This window comes from Vanacampus margaritifer, chromosome 8, assembly GCF_051991255.1.
Source record: "Vanacampus margaritifer isolate UIUO_Vmar chromosome 8, RoL_Vmar_1.0, whole genome shotgun sequence".
NCBI classification, from domain to species: Eukaryota; Metazoa; Chordata; class Actinopteri; order Syngnathiformes; family Syngnathidae; genus Vanacampus; species Vanacampus margaritifer.
Window position 1 is genome coordinate 8,748,339 of NC_135439.1, and position 27,165 is coordinate 8,775,503.

The window sequence follows — 27,165 nt, forward strand, 5'->3', positions numbered from 1 at the left end:
AAAAACGGAACTCATAATGGCACTCTTGAAGTGTGACTAACTCATTAACTGCCATTGACGGCTATAGACGTCAAAAAATCATTTGAACTATTGCTATTAGTTTCACATTTTTTTTCCCACTTTTGTTAACAAGAGTATGAAAACCTAGGAAAAAAATATTGTACATTTAGAGCAGATATAAAATTTGTGATTAATTGTGAGTTAACTATTGAAGTCATGCGATTAATTACAATTTTAAAAAATTTATCGTCTGACGCCCCTAATTTTTAAATATTTGTTATTTCTTTTTTCTTAATTAGGGGCATCAGGCGATTAAAACTTTTAACTGTAATTAATCACATGACTTCACTAGTTAACTCAAGAGTAATCCCGAATTTTATTTCTGTTCTAAATGCACAATAAAAAAATGTTCATACTCTTGTTAACAAAAGTAGAAAAAAGTGGAAAAAATGTGAAACTAATAGAAATAGTTCAAATGAATTTTTGACGTCTATTGTTGTCAATGGCAGTGAATGAGTTAATTACAATAAAAATTATTAATACCTTTAACAACCACTCGTCAATGTTCGCTTTGAGCAAAGTTGTGAAAATAATAATCATGGTGAGTACTCACCTTTGCTATTTTTGACAAATTGAATATGCTAAAATAACGCTTAACATATTATATTGACAAAATAGCACATTAGGTTCAATGATGACGTAAGATTTGACTGTTTTTCCTTCCGTGCTAACAACACAAGCTGTGTTTTCAATCATGCAAACTCAACACACGGGTTTTACTGACAATAAAAACACAGCCAGTCGCGGCTAAACCGGCAAAAGGGGAATAAGATCGTCTCGCTTGTTTCCAGCAAAAGCGTTGGACCGCAGACGTCATCTTGGATTTGACCCCGTCTACTTCTCGTCATGTCCCGCGCACGATACAGCGTGTGGGGCACAAAGGGCTCTTTAAAAATCGTGTTTCGGCGTCTTCTGCGGCCAAACGTCAGCCTCGCTCCATGTGCGGCAGCTGGCAGTCGTCATTTCGCCACTTTTTTTTTTTTTCCTTTTCCGTGCGTGCTGCACGCTGCGCTTTGGTTTAGGGGAAAACAAGTCCCACTAACCACAAGGGTTGACGGCACGTTAGCGCTCTGCCCGCACACACAACACACTTGTCGGTGTCGTGTTTATCATGTGCAAGAAATGAATTTCATTTGAGGTATTTCCAAGATCAAAAAGATGCTTATCCTTATTTAAAACATACTGTTTGGTCATTTTAAAAGATATCCCGTGATGATAGCATGCTTTCAATGAGTATTCATAGCATGTCAGAATCTTTGAAGCCTCCCAGACTGCTCCGATTGCTCAATCTGGAATTTGGCCAGGAAGTCCTCACTTACCTGCAGTCCTGTGAGGCAGGTTGTAGCCACGGTAACCATAGAAACAATGCGGCCTATAGCAAAGCCTCCTATGGAAACCGTAGGGGTAGTTTGCCCCAGATGCAAAAAACGTTTCCAGGAGCATCAGGAGGAAAATCCAGCATCCTGATGCCAAAACCATGTTAGGGTATTAAACCTCAGGGAGTATAAATATACAATTAATCAAATTTACAAACTAAGTGAAAACTCCAGTTGGAAGAATGGGAAAATCATTATGAAAAAAGGAGCGTGCGGAATGCCGGTGGGGTTATCTCTCATTCAGTCTAGACTGCCTCTGGAGTTTTGTGTCCTTCCATCTTCCTCTCACACTCTCGCCCTCCCAAAGCTCCAGTGTGTCCGTCATGCAAAAGTCCCGCCCACCTCACGTTCGGCTCTCGCACAAAGCACCTTCAACTCCTGACACTTGACTTACTGTTGTACTGTAACTCCAGCAAAAATTGAGATGCTTGTTGAATTTTCTCTTGGATTTTTACAAAAACTAATAATTAGATTAATTAATTAATTTAAAACTAATTAATATTTGGTGCAATTAATTACACATACACTCTGAAAATATTCCCACTTGTTATTATTTATATATATATATATATATATATATATATATATATATTAGGGGTGTTAAAAATCGATTCGGGAATATATTGATTCAATATGCGGCAGAATCGATGATTAAACATAAATTTTTGATGGAAATATTCAACAAAATGTCTTACACAGGGTTAAGGTTCACACTTTAAGCATGGAAGAATGTTATATTAATGGAACATTATGTCTTAATATTTTATTTCAGTGCTGTTCAAACATGAAACAGACTGCAACCTGTTTGCTAAATACAGTCGCTCAGTTATATATTATATTATATTATATAAGCCTGAAGTTTCAGATAAATGAATACATTTTCATACAAATCTTACAGTGTACATGTTCAAGTTTACTGATTAGTATTTTCTAAATTTGAGTAAAAAAAAATCACAGTAGTCAATTTATAGATTTGTATCAGGATTAATCGGCATTGAATCAAATCAGGACCTATGAATCGTATATATATATATATATATATATATATATATATATATATATATATATATATATATATATATATATATATATATATATAATTTTTTGCATAAATTCCTGAATAAGAGCCAAATTTCAGAATGTTATTTAAGAGGTCGTCAGTGCACCCTCCAGTGGAAAAAAAAAATAAGCAACAACAGTTAATTTTAGTAAAAAACTGAAGCTTGTGTTCTGTCCCTTGGGCCGTATGTTTGACACCCCTGGCTTAAAGCAAAATGCATGGACTGAGAATGTGATAAAGCGTGATAGCGGTATGCACAAAAGAAAAGGGGGAAAAAAGAGTGTAACAGCAATTTGGTCCTCAAAAGAAAAAAAATGTAGAAGAAAGGTCACCAAGGGTAACAGAAATTTGTGACACAAAAGCCTGGAAAAGAGTAAGAGCGTGACTTGAGCAAGATATTTTATACTTTAAGTATGCGTGTTTTGGGGAGGGAAACCAGCAACCAGGTGTTGAGAAGAGAACATATGACGAGCCAATACATTTCTGTCTTTGATGCTGACATGTATAAGGAAAAGAATGTGGGCTTTAAAATTCGCCAGAAATCCTATTCCATAGTTCCAATCCAAACATCTGAGAGAGGAATGGGACCGCCTGTGTCTCGTAAGGTCAATACGCAGACATTTTAGCCGGGCCAAAACAGCACTCGAGTAAACAGATCACAGAGCAAATGTGAACCACCGCGTCGCCTGACAGGATAGCTTCAGACTTCTGTTCTGTACTGCGCTCTGATTGGCCAGTCTGCATTTTTGGGGGTGTGGCTTAGCAAAAGGTGCATTTTGAAATCGACAGTGGTCTTTACACTAACACACAGCCGCGGCTTGCTGTTAGTTCAGCTGCTGGAACGCTGGCACGGCATCAGTCGCACAAACACACACACGCGCTCACGTCGGTGCGAGCCGTAAAGATGATTCGGCGTGACGAGCGAAATGTTAAACTCATGGCAGCATGATGGAATCCATGCAAACATGATAAAAACTGACCAGGTGGCATAACCTTCGCTGAAGTTTCCCCGAAGAAAAGATGATTTGTTGGTTGGCAGGTTAATAATAATAATAAAAAATTTGAATGAGTAAAAAAAAAGGCCACGAACATAAAATGAGGCTTGTAAATCGTGAAATATCATAAAAACATATCAACCTAAAGCGTCCAGTGGCTCGAATATATCCACCATGATGACAGGCGCTAGCCACCAGCTAGCTAGTAAGCTAACAGGCTTCAGGCTAGCAATAACCAAACACTCTGGAAAACTGAAATGTTCACACAGTTGACATTCTTTTCTCATTTTTTTTCAGCATTTGTCTTCAAACATGTAAAATGCATTTAGAAAATTCTCTCTTATCTCTCTAGTGTCTTGAAAGCAAACTAGCCTTATAGTTGGTTTCTTCTGAAGTTTCCCCGAAGAAAAAATGATTTGTTGGTTGGCAGGTTAAATAATCCCGACATGCGTAGCGTAGCGACCATGCCAAATTTGAATGAGTAAAAAAAAATTGCCACGAACACAAAATGAGACTTGTAAATCGTGAAACATCACAAAAACATATCAACCTAAAGCCTCCAGTGGCTGGAATATCTCCCACTACGCTATGATGACAGGCGCTAGCCACCAGCTAGCTAGTAAGCTAACAGGCTTCAGGCTAGTAATAACCAAACACTCTGGAAAATGGAAATGTTTACACAGTTCACATTCTTTTTTCATTTTTTTCAGCATTTGTCTTCAAAGAATGTAAAATATATTTAGAAAATTCTCTCTTATCTCTCTAGTGTCTTGAAAGCAAACTAGCCTTATAGTTGTTTTCATCCAATGGCTGTGATTTCCATCTGTGACAACAAAGTTCCCATCCACTCTTAATTCTATTTACTATGATGTGGATAAGATCTCTCAGTCGTCCTCCAGCCGACTACAGTATTACTGATCATTTTTGTCTGATCAAACCAACCGCACGCTGGCATGCTTTCGTCGCGAACATCAAACCGTGGCAGAGAATGAAAGGGAAGATGTCGGGGAAGCGCTTGTCGTGAGCAGAAATTTGGAGAAAGAACACAGCGTGTTGATATGTTCAGACTCTCTGGTGGTGATTTTGCCTCATCCCAAAAATGCATCATCAGGATTGTTTTTAGCCTTTTGTAGAAGCTAGGAGGTTATGAACCCTTTACCTATAAGGGCCAGTTTAGTTTTCATAAAGTGAAAATAAAAAATTAAATATGGGATGTACACCAGATAAGGGCTCGTTTGAAGGAACTAAACCATTTACAAGTTTGTTTTCGAAGGACCCCTAAAAATGGCCGAATTGACCCTAAAATGGCCGCTTTGAACCAAAATGGCAGATCAGTTTGGTTTTGAGTTAAATTACTAAACTATTAAAGTTAATTTATTTGTATTTTATTTGTTTTAAGTCTGTCAACCTTCCTCGGGTCTCCTGACGGCCTCACAACTCTGGCTGGAAGTGTTCGGTTTAGGTGAACGGTATGGGATTTTTTTAATAGGTTTTAGGTGAACTAATGAATACACACACACTCGCACGCACGCACATACACATACTCACCCACATACAAAAAAATAAAATATTTTTTTTAAAAAAGAGCAATTATGATGACATGTCAAATCGGTAAAATTACCGAATGAACAATACTGAGCTCTCCAGAAAAAAAAAAAAATACAAAAAAAAAAGTCTGTCAACCCCACTAAATTGGTTTGGGTTCAGGCTTTTAAATTATTTGGAAAAACAATTTTACATGGCAACGTGAAATTTGCTCGGCATGTCTATCTGGGCTCGATGACTCTGCATAAAACACCAAACTCAGGTCAAAGCCGGAGCAAATTGTATGTGCTACTTTCCAGTGGTGCCGACTGTAACGTGGCGGAAACTCACCTTGACAGGTTTTGCCATCTTGGTTGAGTTTGAGTCCAGCAGGGCAGCGGCAGTAGAAACTTCCGATGGTGTTGCAGCACAACGCTTCACATCCGCCGTTGCTCTCCTCGCATTCGTTCACATCTGACAGGATGAACCAAATGATAGGGTTAATAATATCCTGCTCACTAAAAATTGCAAGCAGATAAGCCACAGTGAGTTTTTTTTTTTTTTTTGGGCAAACTTTTAGGGTTACGCCGATGTCAGGCGACGATTATAACTGCGAGTGGAAACCGTACGCAACGATTCCAATATTAACACAAAATTACCAATGAAAGGAAATAAGACGCTTGTAAATGTTGTTTCTGTCACGTCTGTGAAGTTCATTGCAAAAGCGCGCTTCCAAAAAATCCCGAGAAGCCCCCTTTTTTTTTTTCAGTCATTTTGCTCCCCGCCGGCTAAATATCATGCCAGACTTGTCATCAAGTCCAACTGATGATATCTTTGCCTTCCAGACGGCCCATAATAATAGTCTCGATTCAGCCGCTGACAGTGAAGCATGCGCCACCGATGCTCGGGAACCTTTATTATCCATTGAGACATGCAAATGGTTTGGGGAGGGAAAAAAAAGTCTTTTGAATGGGTAGACTTGATGACACTAGGCGGCGTTATCAAAAGAGGGGATCTTGGACGGAACCCTGGCGCGCATGGAGTCAATCAGGAGGCAGCTGACACTCGCTACCAATTAGCCTGAACATTTTCTCAAAGCCAAAAAAAAAGAAGACAAAATTAGCCGCCAACTGGCTAGTGGAGTTATTCCTTAAGTTTACAACATCTGGAAGTAAAAAAAAATATATAAAAAATCCATAATTATTTCCAGCTAAATATATCACAGGAGTTCTATATAAAAGCTTGATTTAAAGGCACAGTTTGTAATTGAGACAAGCAGTTGCATCCTGTCAGCAAATCTCGCAGGAATCATTTTAGTATCCATATCCATCTTTTTGGTTTGGTTTTCTTTTGTTTCCTTTGTCTTTTTGTGATGCCATTACATAAGCTTCCAATTATGGGATATGATGGAGTGATGATCAGGGATCCCACACACAACATATCAGATAAGAGAGAAATGCAACTGTTTCGCGCTCCGGCCACATGCTCAGTGTTGGAATGTAAAATCGTTTGCGAGCGTATCCAGAGAGTAATCATCTGGCTCAACTCCGTTTTCACCTCTTAAACAAAAAGTGCAGCCAGTCCAGGGAAAACCACACCCACTTTACAGTAGGTGTGGAATGTGTTGTTTAAAAGACAATGGCGGGCAAACAGCAGAACGCGAGCCGAGTCGAGGACACAGCGACAGAGCCTTGAGGGTATGGAGGAACAAAAATGCTCAAATAAAATATATATATTTTTTAATTAAAAAAAATAAAAGTGAAAATAAAAACAGATATAAAAGATATTATTTAAAAATTAATTAAAAAAAATTAAATTAATGGAAATAAAAAAAAAACACTAATAAATAAATAAATAAATAACATTTTACTATATATATATATATATATATATATATATATATATATATATATATATATATATATATATATATAACAAGATTAAAAATAAATAAATAAATGTGGAAATAAACACAAAAATAAATGTAAAAATTGAATTAAAAATCAATAAATAAAAACTCCGCTCTCACATTTATTTCATGCTGCAGGTGCTTTTTTTATTTTTTGCATTTAATTTTTTAATCATATTTTTAGATCCATTTTTATTTTTATTTTGGGATTCATTTATTTTTATTTTGGGATTTATTTATTATTTGTCCGCCAAACGAGTGATCTCTGCATAAAGAAGATTCTAAGTCTAAAACATTGTAGCCGGGTTCCTGCCTCCTTGGGTGGTAAAGTTCGAGTCTCAGGTTCATGTCTAGTCTATTTTAAACATGTGCTCCTCCTTCACATATGTAACATAAGTGGCACAATTATTATTATTATTGTTATTATTAGTATATCCAAAAATCTGAAAGAACATTTACCACTATTAATAAGTATACTGTAGGTATCTCTTCTTTCTCAATTGTGGCGATCTTGCAAGGTCGCTGGGTGATACTGCCCTCTAATGGATTATCTGTGCAATGCATGTGTCAGATCATATACTTCAGGGTTTTTTTATTAGGGGGGAAAAAATTCTAGTCATGAAATAGATGGCTCAAAATGTCTTGTGTTTAATATGAAACGTAAAGAGCTTCATTTAGATAAAAGTTTTTTGCCCTCTTGATGCATCTATAAACAATCACAATAAAGTATAAACCAGTTTGGTGGGGCGTCAGTTACAAATGTTTGCTATTGGGAGCTTGTATTGAGGCTTCACTTCCTCATGCAAACCAGTGATGGTGCTTAGCGCTGTTCTGGATGAACAGCAAAACATCTCAAACCTCATTAGGAGTAAGTGCTTACTGCTGTTGTGTCTTCTTTGTAATGAAGAAACAAAACAAACACACGCCTGAGAAACGGCTACAAAAATGTGCATTTCCCCACATCGTACGCTGTGTTCTGGAAAAGAATGACAAATAAATAAGCTGAGCAAAAATACGTGATTGCACGGAACTTTCCCCTCCTGCACACTCAGCTGCAAGCTGAGAGGGTTGACATTCCAGCGCTGCATTGTGCGACTTCCTGCGATAAGGACCAACGCCGCTGTTCTCGGGAGGATCATGCTAATGTCCCGATTGGCCGCGAGTGGCTAAGAAAGCGCTCGCTGAAACCTCCGGAGCAGATATCATCTCAGGAGCCGCCGGGCGTAAAATTGCTGCATTCATGCGGGATGAAGTAGTATGGGAAGGTGGAGGGGGTGGAGGGGGTGGGGGGGTCGCCATGGATACCCCCAACCTGTTTCCTCTTAAGGGTCTGATCTGAATAAGTCTTCTGCGAGTGTTCTATTTCTATTTGGCGTGACCACAGATTTAGCAAGGTACACTGTAAAAAAAACAAAAAACTGTAATATAACAAAATTTAAATTTTTATTTTACATGTTTTTTCTGTTTTAAAAATATTCAATTTGCAAAAATAAACTCTGATTTGACATGTCAATTATAAAATTACATGAAATCACTGTAACTGTAAAAACACTATATTTCTGTTGTTTTACCAAAAAAAAAACTCCATTAGAAATACATATATTGATTGTTAAAATATGTTCACAAATGTATCATAATTTTTAAGTATTTGCCAGTTTTTTAATGGAATAAAATGTAAAATTCAACCTTAAACCACCCCCCCCCCCCAAAAGACAAAATATATATATTTACTCAGAAATTAATAGTAAAAATTTCTTTGTGAATTGACAATTTTTTTAAAGTGAAAATAACCATCATTCGTTGTATTAACATTTATTTTGAAAGGACATCTAATGAGATATACACTGTAAAAATCAAATTAAATTGCAAAAACAAAACAAAACGGTAATTTTCCAGCAGCTGGGGCGCCAGAAAAAAATTGTGAAATAACAGAAAATTACTTTCTCATAAAAAAAATGTAATCTTCCACAATGACAGTACAGTGTTTAACTGTAATTTTAACAGCTGCCAGAAAATTACCATTTGTTTTTTTTAACGATTTTTTTTTTTTTTACAGTGTACCTGAACGTCTTATTTCAAGACACATTTTTGCAGCAAAAGCAGCTCACCAAAAATGGACTCGCCTACTCGGTTGTGTAACTTCACACTTAATGGGTGGGCAGGCACTCCAGAGACCCAAATATATACGTATACAAGCCATTCAAAAGTCACTTTTTCATAATCTGTCCTTCTTAAGAAGCAAACCGTCCATGAACTGCAGCTGGGAATCCGATTTACACTCCCTCTCAGGAAGCACATCTTCACGTCTGACCTGCTGTGCAAGCGACCCCAGAAATGTTTATTTCAACCGACACGATTCCTTACATTTCGTCCAGCGGGCGGATTCGCCTCAAGTGCTGAAGTGATCAAATCAATAAATCATTGAATAGACTTCACAAAAACTCAACTCCTGTCTGGATGAGAAAGATGTTAATGACATAAAACAGAAGCAGCCTCATAAGAGGTTCGATCCGGTCTGGAATCGACTGCACATGCTTTTGTCCGCTTACTTGAATTAAACATTGCCCCCTGCTGCTACATTAACACACATGCAGAGCGGAGGCTTTTCTTGGGATTTTTTTTTTTGTAGCTTTTTAGAATAGTGAGTTTGGTCAGTAAACTGAGCCATGATTGGTCGTTACCTACTTTCTCAACACAGATGATGTCATCTTCAGTCGACAGCAAGTAGAATTTTTGTTTTTTAAAGGTATTAATTGTACATGAAAAATTATGAAGTTACCACATTAATTATACACAAAATGTTAACTTTTTTTTAACTGCTGAAAATGGCTCAAAGAGTCAAGAATCCCTTTAATTACAGCAAACTAGTGCCTCATGGGTGCGATTTTATTCCTGACACCCTGTAAATGTGGACTGAGCTGTTGTTAATTAGTGCTAATCAGATTAAAAATGTAATAATTTAAGATTAAATATTCCTAACATCGCTTTATGTAAAGAGTTTTTGGATACAGACAATTTAAGGGCATCCAGGAGGAGATGGCGAGTCGTCTTTTTGTTGTTGTTGTTATCGAGAGGAAATGTGGAAGTTTGTGCTGAAGCTCCACGAGGTTTGCCAACTAAGCACTCGGCTATCGGGTCACCCAGATAAGCTGAGAATTCAAACAGTGGTATTTGTGAAAGTCTCGTTCCCAACGCATAAGCGCATTTGTTTTACAGTGAGAAGCACTGAGAGGCTGCTTAGCAGCTTAACTCATTCACTGCCATTGACGGCTATAGACGTCAAAAATTCATTTGATCTATTTCTATGAGTTTAGCATTTTCCCCACTTTTGTTAACAAGAGTTATGAAGACCTATAATTTTTTTTATTGTATTAGAACGGATAAAACATTTGTGATTAATCGTGAGTTAACTAGTGCATCATGCGATTAATTACGATTACAAATTGTAATCGCCTGATGCCCCTAATTTTTTAATAATCTTTTCTTTAAAAAAATAAAAATAAAGATTATAAAAAATAAAAAATAAATATTATTTTATTTTTATATTTTTTTTAAAGAAAAGATTATTCAAAATTAGGGGCATCTTTTATCGTAATTAATCGCATGACTAACTCACGATTAATCACAAATTTTATATCTGTTCTAAATAAAAACTAAAAACTAAAAACATTTCTAGGTTTTCATACTCTTGCTAACAAAAGTGGGGAAAAAAATGTTAAACTAATAGAGATAGTTCAAATGAATTTATGACGTCTATAACCGTCAATGGCAGTGAATGAGTTAATGATACGGGACAGGAATTTTGCTACATGGTTTGTATGTAGCCTCAGTACTGGAAGCTGCTGGATTTTGACTCCATTTAAGCAACAACGGGCTGTTTCGTTTCTGCCCTCAGTCTCCTCTAGCGTGACCCAATAACCCTAACCATAACCCAACACTAACTTTAACCCAAAATCTCCAAGCCTAAAGTACTGCAGCCTGACAAAATTCTAGCCCCAACTTAACCTGATACTATTTCAAATCGTGTCACCTGTAGTTCTTCACTTTTCATACTATTTCCCCACAATCAAGTGTATGAACGTCTATATAGATTTTTATTTTATAGAAAGCGTTTTCCATTTATAACAAGCAGCTGTCGTTACCTCATGTCATTTTTTTTCTCCCCCTTTAATTCCGCTACAGCTTTTAATCCTCCACTTACGGGCAAGGTCACATCGATGTGACACTTTTCTCACATATTTTGTGTATGATATAGATTTTACGCAAAATGTGTGAGAAAAGTGTATGCCCTTAAAAAATTTTTAAAAAAGATTCCCAACAGGTTCCTGACTTTTTTTTCATTTTTACGGTCAGTGAAAGCTAAAGAAGTAAGCGCCTGTGCGAATCACGTTTTATGATGGAGAGTTGAAAAAATGCCTGAAGACCTCGAGGGGATTGCCCTCTGACCTGTTGCGTGTGCTGCGTCTGCACTCTACCTGTTGGGACCCGCTGCTCCTGATTCTGACCCTGTAGGAGCCTTTGGGGTGTCTGAGACACATAACACATGGAAGCCAGAAGGAATCCAAAAAAATGATTTGTTGTCGACCTGTCTCCATCCGTACGCTGGTCGCATGCGTGAGATATACTGCGGCGGATATTTTGGATGGAAAGGGGGCCCGCCACCATTTTGGCAGCAAAATACAGGACGGCCCACTGGTCTAAATATGCTATTCTGGTTAATATTGCCGTTTTTCTCCATCTCAGGGGACGGCCATTTTGCAGACATCAATGTTGCTCAGGTAACAACCAATCATAGCTCAGCTTGCGAAAACAGGTGAGCTGTGATTGGTTGTAGCCTGAGCCCTGAGCAACTGTGATGTCATCTTCAGTCGACAGTAAGTGTCAAAATGGCCGCCCCCTGAGATGGAGAAAAATGGCTGGATTTTGCCACAAATGTAATATTAATCAAAATGTCATGTTTATTGTCAAGAAATGTTTATTTATTTATTTTTCTGAAAAAAAAAAAAAAAGTTAAGAAAAGTTTAAGGTTTAACGGTCTTATTATAAACTCAAGCCTTAAGATGTTTTATTCCTGCTTGCATCTAAAAAAAAAAAAAAAAAAAGCACTTCAAAAATGGATGTCATTCAAAATCAAACCTGTGTTTAAAGCAGTTGTGACGATTAGCGTCTGCTTTTGGTGACTTTCCCGTGCCGAGATTACACGGCGGATAACAACGTATATAAGCGAAGTGTTCGGCTTGAGGAGCTAATCGGGAGAAGAGAAGACAACACATCCAATGACCATACGGACGTTTCCGGTCGCCCTGGCTGATGACTACGATGATGATATTTTGCAAACTGCTGTCACGTCCGATTAACGCATACTTGAAGGCCTGGACGCCTGCAGCATGACCGGGAGCGGCCTTTCATCACGGACGGAGCCTAATGAGACGGGGCGGGAGCCCAGCGCACAATTATGTCAGATTAGGCTGCTCGGCGGGAAAGAGCAGCAGGTAGAAAGGCAAACCACGCCCTCACACTACAAAGTGCTTCTCTCTTATTAGAACCTCATGCAACAAGGCGGTGTGCCACAGGGTGTAGAGTTGGGGACACTGAACATTTGATCCAAAATTTGAAACTTCGCTTTTCATCTGAGGTTATTTGAGTTAACGAAAACTCATGAAATAAGTCAAACTAAAACATTTTCGTAAACGAAATAAAATAAAAACGACTAACTCAAGCTACATTTTACATTTACAAAATTAAATATAATTGTAGTGAAAATCTCCATCATTTTAGTCTTTGGTAATTAATTTAATATATGAGCCTTTGGGGTTGATTTTTATGTAAGTATATATATTTTTTGATATTACCCGGAATAAGGACGTTGGAAAGTATGTCGCACAGAAGTGATGTCATCTAGCAGCATCCAATCAAAAAGCACCTTTAGATGACATCACTCCTTGGCGACAATTTAGCGTACTTAATTTTTGGCTCGCCTGCTTTTTCATTTAACTTGTTAGGTAAGAAATATGTTACTTTTTTTCATTTTATCGTGGTGTTTATTAAATATTCCTCACAAATAATTCACTTTTTTTTTTATTGAAAACTAATACTGTAACTAAAACTAAATTAAAACTAAGCATTTTTAAATACGTTTTTTTTTTTTTAAACCGCCCTGACAACTAATTAAAACTAACTAAAAAAATAATTTTAAAAAAACTCAACATGAAATTAAAACTAACTTAAATGAAAATCCCAAAACTATAATAACCCTGCATCTTAGCGGTCTGCATCATTTCATGCACATGAATTAGTTGAGTGACCTCTCGCCAACTACAAATGATTTCATATTTTGTGTAACAACCCCCAACCCCCCCCCCCCCCCCACCCTAAAAAAAAGCAATCCTGATTTAAATAATTGATGTAAAGCTTTAGAAAGGCAACCAGGTTGAGAACGGGAGTGAGAAAACGCCGCCTCGGAGCTGACGCGGGACCGACAGCACATCTTGGTGGCCCGCTTGCTTTCAGCCGTCAATATGCAGATTAAAGGTCCTAATGGCCAAAACAGACAAGAGGTCAGTGACTGAATGGTCCATTGCCGCTGCGATTTACAACGATTGCGCTCGCCAACGCCAACAGTTACGAGCGAGCAACATTAATTCTCACCCTGACCTTGTCCGTTTTTTCACCCTCTGTTTGTGTGTTCATAATTAGAAACCCCAAACGTCGTAATTCAAGCTAAGTCAAAAAACAGATGGCTTAGCTGAGGCCTGTTAAACCCATTCCGATGGTCCACAATGCTAACCCGTTATCAGTATTGTTGTTCTTTTTACTGATTTAAAAAAAAAAAAAAAAAGCCTCTCAAGGAGCGGATGGGCTCGTCACTCACATATTACAAAGTGCTGTAGCTGGAAACTTGACAAGTCATGCTCATGTTGAATCCTGAGCACACACTTTAGAGCATTTCCCACCTGATCCACCACACTTGATGCAAGACAGGAAACATTTCTTTGAAACGTTCCCTATTCATCACAATAGCAACGAAATAGCACTTAACAACTGGCAACGATCGGCGACTGGAAGAAGACGCACATGTGGCTTTGATTTTCCTCCAAATCCTCAGTCAGGTGCTAGGCTAGCTCGGCATGGAGGTTCCACAAATGTTTTTCTTGATCCCGAGTAAAGACAATTTGAGACGTTTGGGGGGGATTTTTTTTTTTTACAATGTGGGGCAGGCATACTGAGAGGCACGGCTCTCATTACATTCCTTAGTGGTCCTGAATGGGGAATAAACATTAACGACCGGATTAAGTAAATGTTGCCCGTGTAAAAGTGGGTTCATTTTGCATTCTGGGAGGAGTGTATGATAATTTGATTTCTTCAACTTGAGACAAATTCTGTTGGCTAATTTTGGATCTAACGGGAAAGGGGGAAAACCGGCACGCGAATCGGTGCCAGCGTAGCGCAGGAATTTTAAATGATCTAAAATGGCTGACTGGGAGACAGTCACAAGAAGGAGTCATGCCATGACAAAACTCTGCATTTTGTTGTGTCTGGGTCATTTCAGCCCATGGTGGCAATTGGTGCTGGGCCTTCCCTAATTTTCAAATGCAATGTTACCCAGGATGGGCTGATTCCTGCAGAGCAAACAAATAAAAATGGCTTCTGGGCCCGTTACTGGCTTTTCCAACATTATCAAAGCAAGAGATTTCTTTTTAAATATGTTTCTGTGGTGTGTTTGTCTTCTATGAACAATTCCAATTCCGTCACTTCAAAACTGAATTTTACACGTCTACCCTGTAAACAAACACAATGCGGCTCAGCCTCTTTAGCGTAATAATTCTGACTGTTCAAACTGTTACTGTTTATTTTTAGGACAAACTATTGCTTTTACACTTGACTAAAAAACACATTTGAATGTGTTGTAAGTTGTCCCAAGTTCTGAATCTGTCATCGTTAGCGTTGGAATTCCTGACAGGTTTAGTGACATCCTGGCGGCCTTTGCCCGGTTCACCGCTTCATTTCTCCCTGTGGACGCTACGCACCACAAAAGAGATGCTATCCCAACCCCGGCGTTCCTGAACAGACGATGCGGCCACAGATGTGAGGTCACGTTGACCTTGACGCGCCAACCTTTGACCGGCCCGAAATCTAATCAGCTCATGCTTGAGGTACGACTGCATGTTTCTAGAGATTCTTCCGCCCTGGAGAGACTGAGATGCCTGATGAGGATTCGCTTTGGGAAGAACTACGTGAAGCATCGCAGGACCAGTCGGTCCGTCTGCATTGTTGAGCGGTGGGCTGGTTATAACATGTTGAGGAACAATTTGACTTGGTAGAGACCACTATTGAACCTTAAAGTAATTGGAGAGTAGGACGTCTATTACAGGTCGTACAGGGAAACGATATGATATGTACACAAAATCATTCTGTCTTAAAAATGCATAGAAAAAAAGAAAGGAAAAAAAAGCATAGCGTTAATGCCTCTTTGCCCTTTTTTTCTTTTTTCGCAGCTTCCAGTTACTCAGTCAATGGAACCAAGGATCGTTTTTCAGTACATTACTTTTGAGGACAAACAGGAAAAACCCATAAATCCTTTCCGAGATACAAATGGAATGTTCTCTTAACATCAGCAGTGCAACGTCTCAATCGAAGAGTACCCCCATTTGCAATAAAAATGTCAGTCAGCAGCCCGTGTAAGATATAAACAGTAAAAAAAAATTTTTTTTTTAAAAGCATTCCATTAATCTGAACCCATAAAAGTAAGTCTAGTCAAAGGGGTAATTCAGTTCCATAGTCACTCAAATTGAAAGCTAGTGTGGCATTGTGGCATGACCCCATAACTGGCCGGGGGAAAAAATGACTCAGACGGACATAAATGGCATAATCAGGAAACACAAACCTGTCCAAACTGCAGCTATGAGAATAGTATCAGGTCACATAGTCTGTAATGACTGTAAATGTCTGCTATCAAATTTGGTATCATTGCCTCATATTCACGTCCCATAACATTCTAAACAATAAATCAATTTTACGTTTTAAAGCACTTGAGTTCATTTTCCCTCGGGAACGTGATGGTAGACTCGATTCGTAGCGTTATTCATAGTCTTTCTGTCTGAGATAAAAAAAAAAAAGCTTTGGAAAATGTTGACCTCCACTCCCCATCCTCCAAAACAGCACTTATGTAGTGATGACAGGTTGCATACACAGAACCGTTTTTTTTTTACACTGTTTTTAATGGAGTACTTTTAAATTGATGCAAAATAATGATTTCAAGCACCTTTGGCTGGAGAATGTCAAAATAACATCGAATATTTGAGAGGTTTGCAATATTAAATGTAGTTTTGGACTGGACTGATTGATCTTTGTGTGAACTTGACATCCCACCTGTCATGTTTAGTTTCTGTTTTCCTTGTGTGTCTTCCTTGTCTTAATTGTGATCCTGCCCTTCCTCGTGTTATCTCTGTCATGTTTAGTTTCTGTTTTCCTTGCGTGTCTTCCTTGTTCTGTCATGTTTAGTTTCTGTCTTCCTCGTCTTGTTAATTGTGATCCCGCCCTTCCTCGTGTCATCCAATCAGTGCCCTCAGCCACTTGTGTCTTGCCCAGGTGTGTCTTGTTGTGTCATTAGTGTTAGTGTATTTAGTCTGCTGTCTTCCCTCTGTCTGTGTGGATTCATTGTATGTTTTTCTCCACGTCATGCTGCCCGTTTTTTGCATCGTCTTGTCCCCATGTCATGCGGTTTGTTTTTGCCTAGTTTTTCCCTCCCATGTTTTGGTTCATGTTTTGTTTTGTACTTTGAAAATCTTTTGGTCATAGAAATTAAATTCTTTTTCGAGTGAACCTCTGCCTCCTCGCCTCGTCTTCCCGCATTTGGGTCCCCAAGCTTCCCCCTCTTGACACCACCCAAAACATGTCTCTATAATAGACTTGATTCTTTATTGTCCATAAGTGTGAGATGGATGAAATCTAAATTGATCCATCCAATACAAATGAAGTCATCCATTTTCTACATCGCTAATCTCCTCATTAGGATGATCAGCTAACTTTGGGGTGACAGAAGCGGCGTCCACCCTGTCCTTGGCACATATAAACAAACCACCAGTCACACTCACATTAATATGTAAGATCAAGTTAGCGTATACAAATCCAAAAAGTATATTTTGGCTCGACTAGCTAATAACATCATAGCTAAAGCAAGGTAACAAAATGTTTGTTTTTTTAGGTGATTTCAAAGATGACTGTATCAATAGATGTCAACCTATGTATTTTTGTTGGAAATAAGTCACACTACAGAACTAAAGAAGCATGTGTTTATTAGCTGAGAGTAGCATTTGCGTTGCTGCGTTTCGCTAACTAGCTAGCACAATTGCAGTAAAACACCAAAAGCGAATCACAACCATCTGTGAGAAATGACAGTGAACTTTAGACATATGAGAATTCCAAAACACTTTAAAATGACATGATGTACGACGTACGTGTGATAGCTTCTTAATGCTAAAAAACGAAACAAAACACTTGAGTCATTTCAAATGGTCGAAAGACAATCTGCTGTGCAGACGAATGAAAGCATTTAGGTTCGGAAAGATGAGACGTTTAATCCTTTAAAAGAAGCAGGATTTGTTGCCTTTGAAAAAAGTTTCACAAAACCCACCAACTCCCCGTCATCACTTCGCCGCAGACTTAAGACGCAAAGCGGTAATTATGGCATTATACTGTACATCACTTTGACACAATGGCAGCCTCGCACAACTATTGAAAGCAGCAGACTAATCGCCCGCTTTCAAAACACGCACGGCATAAACACAGACATTTATTACAAACAAGGGAGAAACACATTTTTTTTAAAAAAGCTATGAAAGGCGAGTGAATGACAACTGGAGGCTTTTGAGTGCCGTCTGTTGACATCTTTAGCGTCTACACGCAGTGGACAACAGCTGCGACCCAAAAGCGTAATATCCCTAACTATGAGTAATGGGGACTGAAATAAAAATAAGAGTGTGAAATCCTGGTTTAGTTTAACACAACAGGTAGATACCCGCGTTAGTATATCTTTTGAGCACAGCGGTTGGTAATCACTCCCTTAGCTTTTCTGTTCAAGTAAATACAGTAATACATTGACGGCAATGCAAATAGCCTCAGTAGACTTTTACTTTGAAGTCCGCCCACGTCGTGGCGTGATGGCTAGCTTGACTTCCCTTTTAGATGTTTCTAATCGTAGTTGATTGACATTGTAGTTGCGACCAACATCAACACAACGCTATCCCAAACTCATGTTCAGTCGCTAATTTAGGACGCTAATTGATTACGTCTCTGACGTAAGTGGCTAGCGGCTAGCTGTTAGCATGACCAACGAGTGACCAAGTTGGTCAGCAGGTACCTGGCTTGACTTTGATTCTTTTTCAATATTCTGGACCAAGGCAACTTTGTAATTCACTCTCCATGTTCAAAGGAAGGGAATGTGCCTTAAATTGCACATTGAAGTCTTTTTATTATTATTATTATTATATATATATTTTTAGATAAATAGAACTTTGTTTTCATTTATTTTATAAAACACTTTTGCCCATTAAAAAAAAGAAAGAACATTCAACTTAATTAAAATGCCAAACTTAGCTGTTAAGATGATAGGAACACAATTTTAAGCCATTAACTCTTTGACTGCCAGACGTTTTCAGAAAAGGGATGCCATGGGTGCCAGCTGATTTAAGCATTTTTGACTGATCTTTCAAGGTTTGTTTCTACCTTATTCCGTTTTTCAGTAATCAAGAATAGAAAATGGTTAGTTTCACCTCTGTTTTGAAACAAATGTTTTTTAACGTCTTTGGCACTCCTCCATAGGATTTTACTAAACGTTATTTAACGTTTTTGGCAGTCAAAGAGTTAATACCTTATTTTACACATGATTTTAAGCCATTAATACCTTATTTTACACATGAACCAAGTAAAAATAAGAATGTTTCTGCCTCAAATTGCACTTAAAAGTTGTGTTCCGAAATCCTAAATGGCTATATTAGACATTTTGAATGTATTTATTTTATTTTATTTTTATGTGAAAAGGAGTTTTACAAAATAAATGAAGACACTAAATCCTACATGGCTGTATTAGACATTTTGAAGACAAAGTACTATTTATCTTCTTTTTTTTTGCTGATCCAAAAAACGATCCGATCCGTGACTCAAATTTGTGATCTGATCCGAATCGTGGCTTTTGTGATCCATTGCTACACAGAACAGTATAACCGGTAGAAGTTTTTACGGACCAATGGCATGGACAGCAGACGCGTGTTTACTGGAAATAGAGCAGCCATATTCTATATCCCCTCCGCCATATGCTGTGTCACATTAAAGAAGAAACATCAGCGTAGACGCGCGTTCCCGTAGATAATGAAGCATGAAGTAATCAGAAGCAACTCAGCTCGGCTTAGGAACCGCGCAGCGCTCTGATCGCATAAACGGGGCTGTCAGTGCCGGATTGCCGCGGCTTGATCACGAGCACCTTAACGAGCACGGGGGGGGGGGGGGGGGGGGGGGATGTTTGCGGTGTGGTGTCATGAAGACACATCTGCTGCACCGCAGAAGAGCTCTTGAGAAAATAGAGCAAGGTGGATTTATCGCCTCAATGTGATCCTCACGCAAACGAGCGTGTTTTGGGTCATTCTCGGACGGTGTCGACACTTACAGGAATTTCCTGGCGTGTGGTGCGCTATCGGGGAAAAAACAACAGGGACCTCCGCTGTTTCAGTTTAGCAGCAGGAATTCAACAATGGGGTCTCTGCGGATAAAATGTTTGTTCTGCTGGTCAAGAAGCCAAAATGCTGAGGTTGCAAAGAATGTCATTCACATGGAGAAAGAGGCCATCCATTCACTTTCTTTTGCACTTGTCCTTATTAGGGTCGCGGGTGAGCTGGAGCCTAATCCAGTTGATTTTGGACCACAGATGGGGTACACCCTGGATTGGTCATCAGCCAATCACAGGTCAGAGTTAACTGTTTGATTCTCATTAGTGGGATGGAAAATAATCTCGACTCTGGGACACCTTCAAGCAAGTGATTGAATCCAAAAACATACTTGGTGGGTTAAGTGAAGACTCCAAATTGTCCTTAGGGGTTGTACAGACAAGTAGACTTCGATTTCGAAAAAAAAAATAATAATAATAAAAAAATAAGATATGTAGAACTGGAAGTCATTTTTTGCATCTGGTCTTCCAATTGGTCAACTGACAGAGGGCTTTCGACTTGTTTGTTTGCTACGGTCGCTAATGAAAAATAATTTGCCTGACTAAAAAAAACCTCTGTGAGGTGAATGTAGAAAGTAGTAGTTACCGGTTGTGATGATTAGATAATAAAACGCGTAACCGTACACAAGAAATACTTCATATTCTGCTATGCCTATATGAATACTACAGTGAGGAATTTGTCTGTTTTTGATGTATGGACTTAAGAAAAAACAAGGAAAACAACTTGACCACTGTGAACCTGTTGACCTTCTGGATGCAAAATGTTCTCACTTCATTATTTTGTTTCACCGCCAGCTTCTCATTAGTGGGATCGAAAAAGATTTATGCATGCGCACAAACTTAAGACATGTGATAAAGTGCAGCGGAATTTCAACTCTGGAACGCCTTAAAGCATGGGATTGCATCAAAAACATGGATGTTAGGTACATTAGAGATTTGCATAGATTGTCCAAATGTGTGAATGTGACAAGTTAGTCTACTTGTATGTGCGCACTGCGACCTGAAAAAGGGCAAGCACTTTAGGAAACTAGACTTCTATGCTGTCTGTGTGTGTTTGCACAGTTCAAAAAAGTTTCATCATGCTGACCAAACAAATTATTCCAAAATTGAATTAATTTCTACGAAAGCATATTGCAATCACTTGAAGAAAAAAAAAAACAACTGTTTTTCTGGCTAATTTCTTGGGGGAGCTTTGTTTTTTTTGAGTATTTTTTTCAGTTTTATTTTTAAAAAAAATCGGTGTTTTTTTTTTTTGTATTTTTTTTTCTGCTTAACAAAATATATATATTCCTGTTTTTCGGGGGGAAAAAATCTGAGTAATTTTTTCCTGTTTTATAAAATAATATTTTTTCTGTTTTGCTGAATATTTTATTTTCAGTTCTTCAGAATATTTTTTTCTGTTTTTCGGAATATTTTTTGACAGACAAAAAATATTCCGAAAAACAGGCTGGAAAAAATTATTCAGAAAAACAGGAGGAAAAATTAATCAGAAAAACAGGGGGTTTGGTTGTGGGATTATTCAGAAACACGGGGAAAAAATATTTAAAAAAAACTGGCAAAAAAATATTTTAAAAAACTGGAAAAAAAATATTTAAAAAACCTGAAAAAAATATATTAAAAAAAAACTGGGGGGGGGGGGGGAATTGTCAGAAAAACAGAGCTGGTGTTCTGTTTTTCAGAGTTGTTGTTTTGTTTTTTTACCTCTGAACTCCAAGTGAGTTAGCAGACTTGCTAATAGCTGAAGCGGACACTTTCCCGCATACCTCCATATGCAATAAGATGCTCATGTTTACTTACTGGCTCTCAATAAAGGAATCAATGTGAATACTGTATTGTGGTTTGTTCTCTAATCCCTTAAAAAAATATTCAGAAAAACAGAAAAAAAATATTGAGAAAAACTGAAAATAAAATATTCAGCAAAACAGAAAAATAATTATTTTATAAAACAGGGAAAAATTACTCAGAATTGTGTGTTTTTTCTTCAGAAAAACAGAGCAAAATATATATTTTTTAAAATACTCAAAAAAACACGGAAAAAAATATTAAATGAAACTGAAAAAAATACTCCAAAAAACAAAGCTCCCCCCAAAAAATTTGTCAGTAAAACCGGACTTTTTTTCTCAAGTGAATGCAATACGCTTCCGCAAATTTCTATGGGAAATCTAGTTTAAAAAAACAAATAAATGGTTGAGCAGGGAGATTGCAATGTATTCCATTAATTATAAAAATAAAAAAAAAAGTTCACCACTCACCATATTGGCAGCTGGGCCCGTTGAACCCGGCAGGACAGTCGCATAGCTGGGTGGATCCTTCTCGACACTGGCCCCCGTTGAAGCAGACGCCATAGCTACACACAGCTGCACCACAACACAAACAAACACAGGTAAGTGAAACACCTGGCTGATGTCACCACATCTGCAAAGTTGCTGCTATCAAAGCCTTATCATCGGCCCGTTGACTCCTGACCGCAGCAGGACTTTGAGACTCCTCCAGAATCTTAACACTTGGCTCCAACTGTAACTTTTCCATTCCAACACCCCAAATACATGGTAGCAACAAACTGGATTACTTCCAAGTGAAAAAGTCTTGCTTCCCACAAGGAGATTAGATTTGAACTGAACTTTTAGATGAATGTCAATGACCCGGTGGTAATGTTAACATTCTGCGATATGAACTGGAGGTGTGCTAAGCCCTCCAATCAGAATATCCTCGCCATTATTGCATTCAAAAAGCAGTCCATCATGAACTATCTGTCCATCCATCTTGCATAACATTGGTCATTATTAGGGCTTATTACCTGGAGCGATTATCCTGCGCTCTGGGGTATGTAAACATGATTTTTTTCCTCCCTGACCTACTTTAAAAAAGCTCGGGCCTGACAATCGTCAATGTTTAAAGCGAGATACACAAACACTAATCATCAAAATGGCGTATTTTTCTTTCCTTCTCATCAGATAAGCAATAAAACAGTTAGCCTTGTCAAGGCGCTATCTGTGACCCCTGCACGATCTGAGGTGCTAATCTACGGCAACCACACTAGAACAAAACTTATAAATCGTAAAATTAGATAGATAGAGTAGATAGATTTGATTTGATTCGTTTAATTTAATTAGATGGATGGATGGATGGATGGATGGATGGATGGATGGATAGATAGATAGATAGATAGATAGATAGATAGATAGATAGATAGATAGATAGATAGATAGATAGATAGATAGATAGATAGATAGATAGATAGATAGATAGATAGATAGATAGATAGATAGACTACTACCGTGATAACTTGCTAGCTTCATAGCTAGCTAGCTAGCTTCATAGATAGATAGATAGATAGATAGATAGATAGATAGATAGATAGATACCTCGCTAGCTGGATGGATAGATAGATAGATGCTAGCTAGCTAGATAGATGCTAGATAGATAGATAGAGAGAGAGAGAGAGAGAGAGAGAGAGATAGATAGATCGATAGATAGATAGATAGATAGATAGATAGATAGATAGATAGATAGATAGACAGACTACTACCGTGATAGCTTGCTAGCTTCATAGCTAGCTAGCTAGCTTCATAGATAGATAGATAGATAGATAGATAGATACCTCGCTAGCTGGATGGATAGATAGATAGATGCTAGCTAGCTAGATAGATGCTAGATAGATAGATAGAGAGAGAGAGAGAGAGAGAGAGAGAGATAGATAGATAGATAGATAGATAGATAGATAGATAGATAGATAGATAGATAGATAGATAGATAGATAGATAGATAGATAGATAGAAAGATAGATAGAAAGATAGATAGATAGATAAACTACTACCGTGATAGCTTGCTAGCTTCATAGCGCACCTCATGTTGCCTCAGATCGTGCAGTGGACACAGAAAGTGCTTTGACCAGCCTAGCTTATTCGATGAATTCTTCAATCTGTCTTCCTCTTTGTTTGTTCTAGCAGTCTGGCGGCCCTGTGGCACCATGCTGCCTCTCACAGGTCAATCTTGGTACTACGACAAACCATGTGTGGGATCTCGCAACGTTTTAAAATGGGGCTAAGATGTTAAAAACTGCCACTTCTAATTCATGACATTTCCTAGATCTAATCACCGCCACAGGCTAAATTGGGAAATTACTATGTAATGTAAATTGTTAGGACTGCTTTAATTACACTCAGACAACTATATAACTCAATTTGGATTTTGAGACATCTGTTTCTCTGCAAAGGGAGTGTAAACGGTGCTTTAGGGTATTGAAAACACAAGTTGGATGAGGTGCATTCGCAGCCAGGATTTAGTGGTATCATGTCAGCCGTGGGGAATGACATCGCCGCACAAAGGAAGGGGACACGACATGGAGGTCTCTAACAAGCCAAATTGAGTGCAGACTTCGTGAGGCTCCACAGAGGCCAAAGCTCCAGCCAAAACATCCGCATTTCTTCGGGCGTCAGCAAATTGGGACCTTCCAGGCGCTCACACACAGGAGATTCCTTCACCTCCTTGCTTTTGAACAGTGCTTCTTAACCTGGGCTCGACCGAACCTCAGGGGTTCGGTGAGTCTGTCTGAAGGGTTAGCGGAGGTCAAGACACACACCTGGCTCATATCATTTCTGATGACACGCCCCGCTCGGCCATCATTGGGTGCAGGTGATCACGCTAGATTGCTTGGTCTATCTGCGCTGCAGGGAATTTAGTGCGCTCAGTAGTCGACTTGTGAATGTTGTGATGGTACGTCGTGTGATGTCTTTATTGTTTTAATTCCTTCATACTAACTATGTCAAGTAAAAAAAATAAAAGAAAGTGGTCAGATGAATATGTGCAATATGATCTCACATGTAAAACGGAATGTACGGCGTTCCACAGGGTTCAATTCTGGGGCCTTTGCTGTTTTTATTGCATCTCTTGCCCCTAGGTTGCGTCTTAAGAAAATAGCTGTGGTTGTTTTTTAAATCTAGTTGGCTTGTGTTGAGTGATGGGAGTCAGCGTGCTAACTGCATGATATGCTATGCCAAGTTGAGCAATTTTAGTCCAGCACAACTAGCGCGCTAGCAAAACTAGCAAAACTAAAGGAGCGCATGGAGATGGGCAATACAGGAAAATACATAACTGAATTTAAGGGAAAAATAGGGAAATCCAAAATATGGAAGGAAAAAAAAGCACAAAAAAAATACGTTGTAAAATCCCCATTCACCACTAGATGGCAGACATGTCTTAGTTGCACTTACACTGGGTTTTATACTGCCATATACTACAATGTAAGTAGGCCTAAAAAAAATTGCGGATTTCAAATGATATACAGAACAAACATTGTGCCTCAATGAAATTTTGAGTGAATTTATTTTTGCTAAAAAATGTATAGTATAAGTATAAAAAAATATGAAATATTTTGTCCATATTTAAAGTGGCATTTTTTCCCCCTTACATCTGGGCTTTTTTTTTTGGAGTAGCCCCTGCTGATTAATCTCCCCTGAATTAAAAACCTAAATGTGGCATTCAGAGTGGCATAAAACTCACTCTCATCCGTCACAGGGAAAATCTGCACTTCACTACAAAGACGCTTTTTTTTTTTTCCTGTGAGAGGATTAGCAGCGTCCGCAGAGAGCGCAGGCGGACAAAGCGGGGGCAGCGACTCGTGCTGAGCAAACTGAAAAGCCCCAAGCAGGTGCCGATTCTTGCAACTCACCGAGGGGATGACCACATCGTCGGAGTGGCAGCCCCGTGTTTGTTTAGGCTCCGTCGATCTGTTTAACCCGCAGAGAGAGCGGTCCGGACAGCGGGGGTCCGTTTTTTGAAGCTCACACTGTCCGTGTCGCTGTAAGTCTAAGTACACACGGACCTGTACGCGTTTTAAAACTGTGAATGGCTCATTAAATCAAATGTTTGAGAAATGTAAAAAAAAAAATGTATAGTAAAGATTAAGGACAAACAGTTTTGCTCATGAACTCATTCAAACCCAAAAATGTATAAATACGTTTTTTAATACTTTGTCCTAAACTCCTTTTTTCTGCTAGAGCATACAGAAGGCTTTGATACATGTTCTGACATGAAGAGGTCGCTTAAAGCAGTGGTATTATTACAAAAAACGGCCAGCAGGTGGCAGTAGAGTAGAAGAGATCAGCCGGGCCCATGTTGCAACGAGCTCTTTTTGCCAGTGTTTTCAACACATTTGTGAATAATGATGAAACTTTGCTAAAAATACAAATATACTTTTTTTTCCTGACGAAAGAAGAGACTCTAATCTTTCTTTTGTTAGGTTCCATGTTTTTATAGCAATAGAAGACAATACTCTCTGGGCCTTGCAAAATCTGTCAAAATCCAGTAAAACAGCCGGGAGCGAAGGGGGTTGCTTCAGTGAAAATGGCTGGAGTTACCAGTAAGTGGATTTGAGAAGTAACTCATTTGTTCTCTATTTTAAAATTCAAGCACATTCTTTTCTCCTTCTAATCAGATTGATGATATGTTTTATGTATGCATTCTTGAGTTGGAGTTTATTATTGGAGATTATTTTTCAGGAATTCCACTCACGCAAATTTGTATGCATCTGGGTCGGCGCCAACGAGCTCCGACATACTGTTCCATGACACCCACATAAAGACCACCCATGGCTACACACCGTACCATTTCCTTTTGTTCGCACCACTCGACCTGTTTTGCATGTTCTACCTCTGCCAGCTCGGTCCCGCCACAAAGGGAGGCCAGTTCCCATTCAGCATTTAACCAGAAGGACAAACCGGAGGAGCCATTGTCCCTGACCCTCGGGCCCCCGCCGGCCCAATCACCACCACAGAGCTATTGTTGCCGTCTTTCAACGTAACCGATTTCTTTCGTACTATCCCGGTCCCGTGGCTCAGGGTCGAGGCAACTCATGGTTGCTTTAGAACTCTCAAGTGGAGGAAGTCGCCATCACAAAGTCAAGAGCTCTTCGCTCTTTGTCGGAAGCACATCGAGCCGTTGAGATAATTGGAGTCGTCTCGGAGCCACACAAGAGTCACCTCGGAGATGTATAGAGGGGAGGGGGGCTGCATTGTGGCCCCCCAGATGCTTAAATAGAAAGAAAGAGACAGGTCTCTATAGATCTTAAGGCTAGTACTGAGTGATACATAAAGTTATATGTTTTTTTTTTTATTATTATATAAGACCTATATTTATTATATTTTATTATTATTTCTTATAGCACTAAACTATCTGGTTGAAACAAATGAGCATTAGGCTACATTAAAATGGGGGAAAAAAAGAAAAGTCTAAAAGGAGGGAAATAAAGTCATAACATTATTATTTAAAAAATAAAATAAAAAAGATTTACATTCATATTTCAGCAAGTTACATTTTATTTCGATTTTTAAATATTTTTAAAGACTGACGTTTTTCTTGCTAGATTCAATTCAATTCAATATTTTTGGTGCTATTAATAGCGCAAGAATAAAATCATATACTATATATAAATGTACTTTAATTATGTACAAATTAGGGGTGTCAATATTAGTGAGTTAATTTAAAGTTCCTTTAACGCTACTAATTTTTTTAAGGTGTGATTA

The 27,165-nt window shown here is 38.5% G+C and overlaps 1 protein-coding gene across 2 annotated transcripts in view; it reads right to left on the minus strand.

The window, feature by feature from the left end:
* megf6b (multiple EGF-like-domains 6b) overlaps positions 1 to 27,165 on the minus strand; it is a 59,439-nt gene that overhangs the window by 25,929 nt on the left and 6,345 nt on the right. The window contains exons 1-3 of one of the 2 annotated variants that reach the window (XM_077574332.1): positions 23,460 to 23,538; positions 21,895 to 21,999; positions 5,367 to 5,489 (exon numbers count right to left, since the gene is read on the minus strand). In XM_077574332.1, coding sequence (XP_077430458.1) covers positions 5,367 to 5,489; positions 21,895 to 21,999; positions 23,460 to 23,493 — 262 coding nt within the window. In that variant the 5' untranslated portion in view covers positions 23,494 to 23,538. Of the gene's footprint in view, positions 1 to 5,366; positions 5,490 to 21,894; positions 22,000 to 23,459; positions 23,539 to 27,165 lie in introns of those variants that run through there. The other variant, XM_077574331.1, reaches the window with a different exon arrangement.